We start from the raw sequence: 13,392 nt of genomic DNA, 5'->3' as shown, positions 1-13,392 counted from the left end.
CCAATATGTCGTCCTGTTATCGAGGCCCGAGATCTCCACACGGATATGCTGCCGATTGGTCCACCTTCATTCTCCTGCTTGCTCTCCTGAAATTCCTGAATCTCAATACCTAGCGTGCCATTGACGCAGAGCTCGGACGAGGATCAAGGTTGCTCAAGATCTGCAAGTTTTATAACAGAGACGGAAGAATCGAGCTGATCGAATTGTGATGTCAGAAAATATCTTGTCATGAAGGCTGATAGTGAGGAATTGGGGGAGAAGAGTGTTGTGTGATGACTCTCTTGAATTGGCTGGTATTCCACCAGGCAGACTCTCATGTTAAACGGGTTGACCTATCCCTTTAATTGCAAAGTGAATAGATTCGAGGCCTAGACATTATACTGGAGCTGCTAAGATTAAATATTGTTGTCAAGGTAAAAGGTCGTTTATCTCCAATTTATCAACGGCAATGTTGACGGGTTTCCGTTATGCGAAGGAGTCTTTACTGGAGACCTTGACATGGTATCCATATATATATCTGATGTTAAACAGGACCATCTGTGAGGATTCGCTCATAGTACGTAACAGAGGACCCTTCTACTTGGCTCGTGTTTCTGTTCGGTTGGTGGCATAGATACACATCAAACAAACCGTCCAAATTCAGATTAGATTAATACATGACATGTCATGTCATATCATCTGGTATGGCCCTTATGGGTCTGGGCTCTGAGCAGCGGCGGCTATTTGGCACCATGAGTAGTGGAAACTTTATAGAGTTTCTACCTCTCAGGACAACCCTCCTTGGCATTCATGAACATCATCATAAAGCTTGTGCTACCGAGGCGCTGAACGATTTACAACTCAGACGCTGGATGGCTTGCAAACGTGTGAGCATAAAGCATGCCGTCTCTCAGGTGGCCATAAGGGAGAGGGACTAATAAACTCGGCTTTGTATTTTCTAAGCCATGACCTCTCTGTCTTTGTTATCCATGGCTAAGAATATCCCATCGAAACGCCATGGTCACTGGATGAGGAATGGTGATGCATGGCGATGTGTTTGAAACGCAACAGACAACCCTGACACCAGTAACCGTTTAAGGTTAAAAGGCTAATGCTTCACAGGAACGTGAAGTAAATATTGTGGTGACGAGAGCATCTAATCATGTCGAAACAACAAACACATATTAATGGCAAGGGGATAGCTCTTATTTGTTGGGCGTCGAAATTTGGACCTGACTCTCCTGAGAACGTAGGTCTGTCTATTAGTTCCGTCAAAGATTCATACCTATCTTGCAGGTGAGTAGACAAAACACTGGCCAACTTGATCGAACGGCCCGGGCCATGAATGGATTGGCACTGTAGTGGTAAGGAGCCTCTCATGACTGGGTACGCTCATGGTCAGCGCCAATAAGGAGGGGCACTATTTTGGTGGTCCTGAAAAAGACATTATGTGCTGTATTTGCAGTTGAAGCTAACAAGTTGGACATGTCTAATTGTGCGCTATTGATCGCTTCGTCTCACTATTTGCTGAGTTTCTGGAGACAATAGGGATAGAGCACAATGATGAGGATTTCCTTGTATAGCATCTAACAACGTGGTTATCTATTACTGCAGCTCTCAATCATTAGGGAAGATCCCGTCCACTCCCGTCGGGCATGCACGTTATTAAACGTCTCCCCAGGCTGGTAGGTTGGCTGGTCATTTGTTATCCCACTTCGCCCAATGGACCAATGCAAGTAATCAGACCCCTGAACTTTTCCATTCAGCAACATCAAGTATGCAAAGGCAATCCAATCCAGGGGTCAATCTCCACTGAAGTCTTTGGGTGCATTTTACCTGAAAATATTGCATCCATCATAATGCCTACCTCATGGATCAGCGCCGGGCTGGGCAGTTAGATTAGGTATTAGCCACAAGCTAGCCACTGACCATTACCGCCCAGCTCGTGTCCATTCATCTCTACCCAAGCTACAGCGCATCGCCGCGGACAGGCGCCAACCCGACTGCCACTGGAACTTCCCCGCCCCTCCTAGTCTGACACTTTTGCGGCGGGAGAATATCTCAGTGCTGGAGAACTAGGGGTCATTTATTGCTCTTTCCCCACCTTTCTGCTCCTCCTTCTGCTTCGCATTCTCTGGTCTAAACTTGGAAGGCCATCCACACCCTGGACCTGCCCTTTCATTCATATTCAGTGTTTATCGCGAGTAACTGTATCTTTTTCTCAATCAACAACCATTTTTCCATACCTACTAGGTAGCCCTGGTTTTGCGGCTTTTGGCTTCTTATCACGAGTCGCAAGTAAAGTTGCACTCACGTTTCGTAGCCGTTTGCACCAACAACCTTTTCTTTGTGTTGCAGCTACAGGCGCCATCCGTCATCCCAGCGCCAGCACCTCCACTCCAAATCTAACCCCCGTGCTTGTCACTGGCAAGCTACCTACCTATACCTACCTCGCCCCTTCTGATTCTGACCGCTGCTCCAACACGATTCTTGACTACATGATCTCTTTATTCGGTCGCTGAGAAGGCCTTGTTTTGCGCCCAGGATCAGTCTTTTCTTTGATCCTTATACGAGTGCCTTTCAACATTATCGACAGCAGACCGCCCAGAAGAATAGAGCGCTCCTGAGTTGGTCGCCTCTCGGAATAGCCCACCGCTCGCCATCACAACTGAAAGACAGCAAGCGTACGACCCGTCTTAAACCGCTTGCGCATTCTTTTTCAGACGGGCTTATTTTCTTTAGTCACCATCAAATATTACTTGCTGCATCCTGCAATCAACGTGATTTAAGATGGCACAAAACAGGTATGCTACTTCCCCTATACTCGACGAATGAGGGACTGTTTCGGCGCCGTGGCGGGGTGAAGGCGATGTTTCCTCTTCTTCAGCGATGCGAACATGTGCTCTCTGCCTTCGGAAGTCAGCCACCCGATATATTGGAAGAATTTGACTGTTGCGCTATCCTACCTCTTGAGACTGTCAATGCGTTATCCTTTAAGGGGTAATCGGCAGATTTTATGAAAAGGGAGTCAGTTGGCGTCAGCAATTCACTACCAAGTCAGATCAATGAGTTCATCAGATGGATCACTAACAGGATACAGTATGTACTCCTCTGGGCAGTTCACGAACCCAGGCCCTGCGCCTCGGCCTCCCACAGATCGACCGCGTTTGAACCTAACGCCCAATGCCAACCTTCCAGGAAGCATGGCCAACATGGCTATTTCCCCTATTCGAAGTACTGCGACCTCGACGTACACCGGTTCCACCATTTCCCTCCCTATCGCTCGCCAGCAGTCCAACAACACAGATGGCCTAGGCGGAGTAGCCGTTAAGAAGGAGGGCTGGGCATCAGTCAAGGAGAGCAAAAACTTCATTCAACCCTGGAAGCAAAAATACCTAATCCTCCGCAAAGAGTCACTCGATTTTCACAAAACCGAAGGCGGCAAAGTTTCTTATACCCTTTACCTGAGAGATGTAGTTAACGTCGGACGAGTCGAAGCCGCCGGCACCATCTTCGAAATCAAACGCAAACCAGATGGCTCGTCTAACAGCCCCGGCGACGACGATGGTCAGACCAAGACCCTCCAGATCAAGGTAAAGAGTGACGATGACTTGTACGAGTGGATTGACTTTATTTATGGCGCTTGCCCAGGTATGGGCGGAGTCAGCAATCCTACTAACTTTTCCCACGCTGTACATGTTGGTTTCGATCCAAAGACCGGAGAGTTTGTCGGTTTGCCACCAGAGTGGTCGAAGCTTCTCAACTCATCGGCAATCACCAAGGAGGATTATGAACGAAACCCCCAGGCTGTCTTCGAGGTCCTCGACTTCTATACCGATCTCGCCAAACGTGCTGAGAACCCTAACCAGTACCCCAGTCTGACACCAACTCCTCCCGCCCAAGCCCAAGGCAACAAACAACTTGGGTATGGTAGCGGTAACTCTGTGGCACCTCCTCGACCTGCGCCGCCAGCTCCTTCCCAGCGCCCAGGTTACAATCCTTCTCCTGTCCAACCCAACCCCAATGCCCCGCGCCGTCCTGCCCGCCCTGACGAGCGCCCTGCCCAGCAGGATCAGCAGCAACAATATCAGCAACGCCAACAAATGCAGCAAATGGCCCCCAACTACAACATGTCTCAGGATGCTTTAAGAGAAGAGCAGCGTAAGAAACAGTTGGAGGCTCAGAGACAGCGTGAGCGTGAGATCGAGGAGCAGAACCGACGTGACTTGGATGCTTATAATGCTTCTCTCCCAAAGACCAAGGTTCCCCTTGCGCAGCAGGAGATTGGCGGTGGCTACAGCTCATCTTCTGCTCAGTCTGACCGCTTCAACCCCTCACGAGCAGCCCCTCCTGCGCCAAAGGCTTCGCAACAGCAAAGCAACCTTCGAGCACAGCGTCCTGCTCCTTCGCCCCCGACTGCCACCTCCCAGCGCCCACCTCTCGCCTCTCAAGCTAGTTCTGGTGCTATCCCTACCCAAGCCCAGCGAACCCCGAGGGCCGACAACGGCGCTGCAAATGCCCCCCGTTATGCCAACGGAAACCAGTCGCCACAGACTCGACAGCCACAGCAGCAGACACAGGCCTCACGCCTGCCAGCCCCTGTCAAGCCCCTCAATGTTGCACCCAAGCCCAGCCAAGCCCAGCAGCAAGCCGATGGCGTCAAGGCCGCCGAGGCTGCTCTTACCGCTAAGCCATCGCCCTCGGAGCGCAAGCAGGACGTCAGGATGTCCACTATGTCCGAGAGTGAGGTTATGGCTAAGCTTAAGGAAGCTGTCTCTAAGGAAGACCCCAACGTCTCCTACTCCAAGCAGAAGAAGATTGGACAGGGTGCCTCTGGATCAGTCTATGTTGCAAAGATTAAGGAGACAGCGCAGGGCATTGCCCGCGATGTTCTGCGTGCCCAGGGCCCTCGGGCCCAGGTTGCCATCAAGCAAATGGATCTCGCACATCAACCTAGAAAGGAGCTTATTGTGAACGAGATCATGGTTATGAAGGACAGCCGGCACCGCAACATTGTCAACTTCCTAGATGCTTTCTTGCGTAACAACAATGCAGAGCTATGGGTCGTTATGGAGTTTATGGAGGGCGGTGCTCTCACTGATGTGATCGACAACAACCCTTCCATCTCGGAAGAGCAGATTTCAACTATCTGCCACGAGGTATGTACAGTGTCTCAATATGGGTATGTCCACAACTAACATGTTCACAGACTTGCAGCGGACTGCAGCACTTGCATTCGCAAAACATTATTCACCGTGATATCAAGAGTGACAATGTCCTACTGGACGCTCGTGGAAACGTCAAGATTAGTAAGTGCAAGCTTAAATACAACTTGATCTCTGATTCTAACAATTTACAGCCGATTTTGGCTTCTGCGCCAAGCTTACAGAGACAAAGTCCAAGCGAGCCACCATGGTGGGAACCCCCTATTGGATGGCCCCCGAGGTTGTCAAGCAGAAAGAATACGGTCCTAAGGTCGATATCTGGTCTTTGGGCATTATGGCGATCGAAATGATAGAGTCTGAGCCTCCATACCTCAACGAAGAGCCCCTGAAGGCCCTGTACCTCATCGCAACCAATGGAACCCCTCGACTCAAGAAGCCCGAGAAACTCAGCAAAGAGCTCAAGGCTTTCTTGTCCGTCTGTCTGTGCGTTGACGTCAAGAGTCGCGCTTCAGCCGACGAGCTACTGGCTCATGATTTCTTGCGCCACGGTTGCCCGCTCAACAGTCTGGCTGATCTTTTGGCTTTCAAGAAGCATGCTAAATAAAGAGCAACAATGATATTTGAGGAGCAGACGCTCATATTCCAGTTCGGCATTTTGAGAGAGGTTTGAAAGCAAGGTGGCACATATATCCCTCTGATGTTTTTTCTCTCTTGGCGTTTTACGGGCGAAAGTTCTTTGGCGTGTCGCACTTGGCAAAGATGTTGTTCTACGCGTGTTGACTCTTCGCCTATATGGCGGCAACCAGTCCGAGAAGTCTCATTACGCGATATCGATGATGATGATATGCCATGAAAGATCGGGTAAATACCCAGTGTACTAGGAGTCGGGTGATATGACAGACTCTTTGGCACTCTTGAACAGGCTGCAGGGGGGCAGCAAGGCCTGCCCGGTCATGAAGCAATAGTGACATTTTGAGCGCAATTGGGAACTATCAGTCGCAGGAGGGTCACTCCGACAGAGCATAATAAAGACAACCTATATAGAGAAAATAAGAGTCGGGGTGCCATAACGGTGCCCCGGATTTCTGTCGCACACATAGCTCGCATAGGATGGAGTGCGGAATGATCAATGTGCTTATATGGATACATGTAACCACAGTAATATTCACTTCACCTATCGAACCGTGATACCAGGAATAGAACAATTGACACCTGCTGGCCATAAGCCGGGGACAGCGGTAAGTGCGGGCCGCTATCTGAAACAGAGTCAAGCGAGAGACGTCGCCGCCCAAACTCGGCTGGCTGATCAATTGATGAAGGGGAGGGGAGAGAGTAAGAGCTGCGTTTCGAGATACTCATGACAACCCCTGAGCCATTGATCGATATAGTACTACGGAAACTCATACGGCGTATATGTACGGTTAAGGGGCAGAAAGCCAGGGGGAGGGATGATAGGGCTTGTTTCATCGAGAGGCTAATAGATCCCCCCGACGAGGCAATCCGGTTTGTGATTGGTTCTGTCGTTGGTAAGGGGGCTCGCAAGAGGTGCGAACTGTCATCAACGCAGCCAATAAGAGTACATTTTTGCATAAGCTTGAGAGTGAAAGAGAGTTAAATTGAGAGGTTGTCGTTAGGGGAAACAGGAGGAGCCATGGAGTATAGGTCGAAGAAGCAATACTGGTACGATATTGCAGTGGCTGCCGCGAGATTAGATTGCAATTGCATTGTTTTAGCTGTCAAGTTGTGTTTCGTTTGGAAGGCGCCCAATCGAGTGTCGATACTGGGTTGATTGATTGGGAACTTTGAAGATATGGGTTGTTATTAGACGATGGTTACCCAGTAGTCACACAGTATCAAATGTAGATGAATTTCATATTAAAACACAAAGTCGCCAATGAGACATCAGTAGGTGGCTTGGCAACTCGTTGAACCCTCCTGGATAGAAATCAAACCAGTTTAACATCCGCAGGCACAAACCTAATTTGTATTCAAGATTGACAGAGTTTCCGATGCACAATGCCGCAACGCTCTCGGGTACGTGCCGACTCATGGAATGATACCCAGTTATCATGATGTCTTTATGGGGGGCATGTGGAGAAAAGATACCACCTACACACAAATGGAACAGACAAAGAAAGAAAGAAAAAATAACTACGCAACAGTTTGAATAAAGAAAATGAAATAGAAGTAAAGCTATTTGCTAGATCTTCTTAGCAAACAAACCTTGAATGATTGACTACCTACGATCCGGACTCGAGAGTTTCAGCAAACCGTTGATGTCTTCAAAAGTGGCTACTGTGGAGCTTGGCGAGAATCTTGGTACCTTGATATGTACATGTTGATGTTCGTACTCTACAGTAGCAGACAATCGATGATATGTGTTTCTGGTCCGGTTAAAGCCTCGCTACTCAGCAGCTACTGAGTGTTAAGAAATGAAAAGAAAAAGAAAAAAAGAAGAAGAAGAAAAACCTTGTTTAGATGCTTAGGATCCGAGTCTTGATAGTTTCACAGCTGTTGTACCTAGATGAATTATCCAGGTACCTACCAAAAGACTTGGCAGCCAACCAGGACTGTGACATCTCGAACTACACAACAGACGATAGCTCGATTCAGTGGCATTGAGCTCTGGAACAATTGGATTACCGCCCGTGCTGTGACCTTTTCTAGCCAATTCGTTTCTGCAAACTCCAGGATCAAATAAAGCAAAAATACACGCGGTTGTTCCGTGACGAATGGACGCGTATACATAATGTACTAGGAATGCGCACAGCCTGGCTGCAAGAAGGGAAATCTTGGTATCCATGAGGTCTACGTAGAAGCAACCTGTCATGGAGGTCCGGGTTCAGGTACGAGCAGGTACAGGACACACGCTAAGAGCCTGGTCACAGTAACAGTCTGCCCAGCCTGATCTGGTCCAGGTCAGGTCAGGGCAACTCGTTGCCTTCTTCCGTCCACTAGTAGTGCTCTGTACCTGGACTGTCTTCAAGGCCCTTCTTTCCAGTTCTCCTCTTCGCACATCGCACATCTCGACTCCTCCTGCTTCCTCCCTCACCCCCCGTTTCGTGCCCCATTCCCCATAATCGCGCGCCTCGCTCGTCTACTTCTCCAGGCCCAGTCGAAAAATCTTCCTTTTTGAACTTCTTCAATGAGGCCTGTATATTCATCATAACTTTGTTTGTGCCCTCTTTCCCCCCTCATCCCTCCCCCCGACATAGTCCCCTTATTACATTCTCTATTCTTTTTTTGCGCCCTCTCTCAAGCCGCAGGCTCGGACGACGCTCAACGACCACAACTGTCCAAAAATCCACATCAATTGCATTGCATCTTCGCTTGAGCAATAAATTGCTTCGCCACAGTCGTTGCGGTCTCTACAGCTATTTAGAATCACGACCTGTTCACGGCTAAGGCAGGCCTTGTCCTTGTCCTTCCTCTTTGCACGAGCATCCTTTGTAATACCGGCGGTTCCTGGATTTCTTCCCGTTCGCATCGCGCTCTTTCAATCCAGCCTCCCCGTTTCTGTCGAATACGCTCGAATTAGTGCTCTCCGACGCTTTCACGCCGGCATCTCCTCGTCTATCGTTCGAGGTCGTCCCAACAACAGCTACTAGACTGTTTTCCAGACGATTTCCATCTTGGGACTTGTCTTTTTCCGCCATTAGAAACGACTGAACGTATTGGTCCTTTAAGTGATCAGTCGATCAGTCCCTGCCGAGAATAATAATCAGCTATCCGGCCCGACACTTCCCTGTGTCACCGTCTCATGAGGTCGGCTAGATAATCGATAATGTCAACTTCTAGATCCGAACACTTGACTCTTGGCTACGCCTCTCAGTCTGGTAGTCAACCTCGTTCTGGTTCTCCATCAGCCAGCAACTCCCCCATCGATCCTCTGCCGCCTTCTCGATCCCCATTTGGCCTGTCCGGTGGTCTCAACCCTTCAAACAAGATGACGGGCAATTCGCGATCCGGGGCTGGTTCTCCGTCGCACGACATCCCTGGTTCTAGCCGCCTGTTCTCCAAGAGGTTCGTTTGCTCCAGAAACGTGTTTTCTTGTTCCCCTTAACTCCAGACGACAATTTCTTCTCTGTTTGTTAAAACAGCCTCCGATTACTGTACATTGCTGACACAGGCCTGTCCTACCCCACAGAGCTCGTGAGATTCAGGCTCAGGAAGGTGTATCAGGTATGCCTCTTTGGGGCGGTCCTCCTACGAGCGGTAACTCCACGCCGCTGCGCGAGAACATTCCCGAGTCCCCAACCGATGGGTTTCCCGATTTTGCTCAGCTTCCTACGCCGGACTCGATGCCTCAGACGAGGCGTGCTCGCGCAGGCACAGTGCCCTCTCGGTTCTCTCCTGGGGGCGCGGTTAACGGCATCCCTGGCATCCCTGGCTTAGCTGCCAAGACCAACAGGCCCACGCCGACTCAGAGTCCTTTCAAATCGCCTTCTCCCAATTCTGACGGACAGGAGAACCCTTCCAACAGCTCGACTCTCCTTTCACGTCTCCGCGCCGGTTCCATGCCCCAGAGGAGCCAGTTTGCCCCGATTCCTGGAACTAATTCGCCCTTTGGACCTTCGATCTTTAGCAGCTGGAACCCCACAGGCGTTGGCCGCGAGAGGGCGTCTACCCTGGCAAGCATCGCCAGTGTTGGCTCCAATGGTCCCAGCTCTCCTGCTCAATCTCAGTTCTCTAAGGAAGGAGGCGGTGAGTCAGATGTCCATATGAGAACTTTGGACTATCTTGGTCTCGCCGAGACTCCACAACCTCCCCGCGCACAGCTCGCAACTCCTTACTTGGCCAATCTCGACTTCACCAAACAGGCCAGTCGATTTCGATCTTATTCGGTTAACAACAAGGACAAATATGCCGATGATGAGGATGATTACGAAGCTGACATGCCCCTGGACCCTCAATATGTTGCGGCTCTTCAAGATCAGCTGGCTGCTACCAACGCTGCCATTCATAACCACAACCTTGCTGTTCAGGCCTTTGCCAACCAGGCCTCAGCCAACCGACCCCGTGCCCGCACTGCTGGTGTCTTGGATACCCCTGGAAGTCGATTGATGAGAACATACGTGTCTGGCAACTCCGGTCTTTCCAACCCTGTTGCCCCAGCTGAAATTCGCCTTCAAGACGACAAAGATTACGACGATCTTCCCCAAGCTGTTGCTGGAATCAACCTCGGTAGATCCAACAGCCGCAATGCAGGTCTCCTCAGCGCTGATGAACAGGGCCTTGAGGGCCCTACTAGTGCACTTTGGTTGGGCAGCATTCCTACATCCACCACTACATCGACTCTGATCGAGATGTTCAAGTCTCATGGTCCTATCCTCTCCGCCCGTGTTCTCACCCACAAGAACTGCGGCTTTGTTAACTTCGAGAGGGTTGAGAGTGCCATCTCTGCCAAAGCAAGCATGAACAGCAAGGAAATCTTCCCTGGTGCTGGTCCCATCCGCATTAACTTTGCCAAGCCACCCTCTGCGTCCAACACTCCTGGCCATGATGGAGTCTTCCCCTCTCCCAGCCCTGATCCGTTCGCCAAGGGACAGGACAGCGCACAGGGAACAAATGCTACCACGCCTGCTGGCGAGACTCCTTCTGCCTCTGCCGCTATGAACGCGGCTCCCAAAGCCCCTACTCTCCGCGAGATGACACCGGATATTCTCGATATTGTCAAGCAATTTGGTGCCACTGAGGAGGATAGGTTCAGAATCTCTCGCAACCTTCAGTCTGCCATCCAATTCAACTCATTTGTTGAGGAGATCCCACCTATTCGTGAGCCTGCTCATACCCGGGTTCACGATGCACCCAAACTCCGGGATATCCGTAAGCGGATTGACAACCAGAGCTTGTCTCAAGCTGAGATCGAGAACATTGCCGTCGATATGCTTCCGGAGATCGCCGAGCTCTCGTCCGACTATCTGGGTAACACAGTGGTGCAGAAGCTATTTGAGCACTGCTCCGACCAGCTTCGTGATGCTATGTTGTCCGAGATAGCTCCTCACTTGGCTGAAATCGGTGTTCACAAGAACGGCACTTGGGCGGCTCAGAAAATCATCGATGTCTGCAAGACCCCTGCCCAGATGTCTTTGATCGTTGAACACATTCGCCCTTGCACTATCCCGCTTTTCCTGGACCAGTACGGCAACTATGTTCTTCAGGGCTGCCTCAAGTTCGGCGCTCCCTACAATGATTTTATCTTTGAGACCATGCTTGCTCGCATGTGGGAGGTCGCCCAGGGCCGCTACGGTGCTCGTGCTATGAGAGCCTGTCTTGAAAGTCACCACTCCACCAAGGACCAGCAGCGAATGCTAGCTGCCGCCATCGCCCTAAACAGTGTCCAGTTGGCAACCAATGCTAACGGCGCCCTTCTCTTGACTTGGTTCCTGGACACCTGCACTTTCCCTCAGCGTCGAACAGTTTTGTCGCCCCAGCTTGTGCCTTACCTAGTCCATCTCTGTACCCACAAGGTTGCCTATCTCACCGTGCTGAAGGTCATCAATCAGAAGGCAGAGGCAGACGCCAGAGACGCCATTCTCCAGGCCTTGTTTTTCACGCCCAACGATCAGGTTCTGGAGGCCATTCTGAAAGATCACCAGTGCGGTGCTACTCTCATCTTCAAGGTGCTTACGACGCCCTTCTTCGATGAGTCTATCCGCAATCAGGTTGTTGAGAATGTTAAGAATGTCCTTGTCAGGATCAAAGCTCAGCCCAACCAGGGCTACAAGCGCCTGATGGATGAGGTCGGCTTGTCGACTCGCAGCGCTGGCAACAACCGTGACGCCAGCACACACGCAGAGCAACGCCAACGTCCATCTTCTAGGCAGGCAAACTCCAACGGTCACCATCCTAACTCTGCACATTCCAACAAGCCTTTCTACAATTCCATGAGCCAGCCAGCCAACCCTCCTGGATTTGACATGCCATATGGCGGCCAACGAAACGAGCCTGCAGATAATGGTGTTTCTGCATTCCCTCAGTTCAACCAGGGCATGATGTACAACACACCCGGTGGTCCTATGCCTCCCAACATGCAGCCAATGCAGTATCAGCAGATGATGAATCGCGGACCGCCGCCCATGAACTACAACTACCCTCCCATGCAGGCTGGATATGGTGGTTTCAATGGCCCTAACCCTTCCGTTGATCAGTATCGCCAGCAGAACATGCCTAACGGAAGCCCTATCCAGCCACCTGTTTCGCAGATGCCTCAGATGCCGGCTGGCCAAACCCCGTTCGCCCCTCCCGGATTCGGCATGGGAATGGGTAACTACGGCTACGGAAATATGGGAAATATGCCCAACATGGGATACATGCAACAGGAGCAGGGTAACCCTAGAAGAGGTCGCGTAAGACAACCACAGTCTCGCAATGGACAGCCAAGAAGAGGGGGCTAATCAACTATTCTCAGAGATGATCAAGACGATTGTAGCTCCGCATTGCTTCAGGAGACTCAACCCCGTTGGGCCGATCTTGACAGGTTTTCTTCCTAGTTTTCAGACAAGTTCATGAACACGACGCCATGAGGAGTTATGGTGTTCTTACTTGGGGCAATACAGCGAAGACACAAGCGTCCACAGCGGCGGCTCAGATATGGTTTGGGCCCCGTTTTGCAACTTTGGATGCCTTGTCCTTTTGCTTCCCCACCTGCTGTCTTGATTTTTTTTGTTCTTGTACTTGCGGGGCTCACCTCAGGCAGGTCTTGAAAGTGTTGATGCCGTGAAGCAAAGATTGAGGAAAAGCAGGATCACTTCTCTACGATTGAACGAACCCGAAAAAAACGAAACAAAGAAATTAGATATTACACGATTCTGTTCAGAGCGACGGTTGACTCTTGGTCTGTTGATTCTTTCTGTGGAGCTCTTTGGGACTCTGCCTGTAGTGAGTCTTTCTTATAGCGGCTTAACGTCAGTCTTGATGAAAGAGACAGTGCAATACTTTGGGGAAAGAATGTCAAGGCATTACGAATGATGCCAAGGAAATTCATCTTACAGCCTTTGCGGAGACCAGCTACACTTGTATGCCATGTCTCACAGGGGATTGTTGTATACTAAAAAAGATTTGCAAGGGCTCTTCTGACGTATCTGCGTCTTGTAGCTTTTTATGACTCGGCAATTGATGTTGTTTATGGAACTTGATGCCAGGAAGATTAGTGATGACATGAAAAGGTGTACCGCCAACCAGTCTGTGACCATCACAGATGCATTATCCGTTGAATACAGAATTAGCATTAGACGTCACATCGATC

The 13,392-nt window shown here is 50.3% G+C and overlaps 2 protein-coding genes across 2 annotated transcripts; both read left to right on the top strand.

Annotated features, from left to right (window-relative positions):
• Window positions 1–2,940: 2,940 nt before the first annotated feature.
• Window positions 2,941–5,840, top strand: EDB82DRAFT_220696 (kinase-like domain-containing protein). Its single transcript, XM_025726892.2, has 4 exons — window positions 2,941–3,016; window positions 3,080–5,138; window positions 5,189–5,288; window positions 5,339–5,840. The coding sequence occupies exons 2-4, from the start codon at window positions 3,081–3,083 to the stop codon at window positions 5,746–5,748; spliced, it is 2,568 nt and encodes an 855-aa protein (XP_025581413.1). The 5' UTR covers window positions 2,941–3,016; window position 3,080; the 3' UTR covers window positions 5,749–5,840.
• A 3,088-nt stretch (window positions 5,841–8,928) lies between these two features.
• EDB82DRAFT_433735 (uncharacterized protein) lies at window positions 8,929–12,541 on the top strand (the record flags this gene model as incomplete). Its single annotated transcript, XM_065607730.1, has 2 exons — window positions 8,929–9,167; window positions 9,292–12,541. 2 exons carry the CDS (start codon window positions 8,929–8,931, stop codon window positions 12,539–12,541), a joined length of 3,489 nt encoding a protein of 1,162 aa, XP_065463848.1.
• Between the last annotated feature and the right edge of the window lie 851 nt (window positions 12,542–13,392).

This window comes from Fusarium venenatum (genome assembly GCF_020744135.1).
Source record: "Fusarium venenatum strain MPI-CAGE-CH-0201 chromosome Unknown EDB82scaffold_3, whole genome shotgun sequence".
Lineage (NCBI taxonomy): Eukaryota > Fungi > Ascomycota > Sordariomycetes > Hypocreales > Nectriaceae > Fusarium > Fusarium venenatum.
This window is presented reverse-complemented; position numbering and strand designations above follow the sequence as displayed.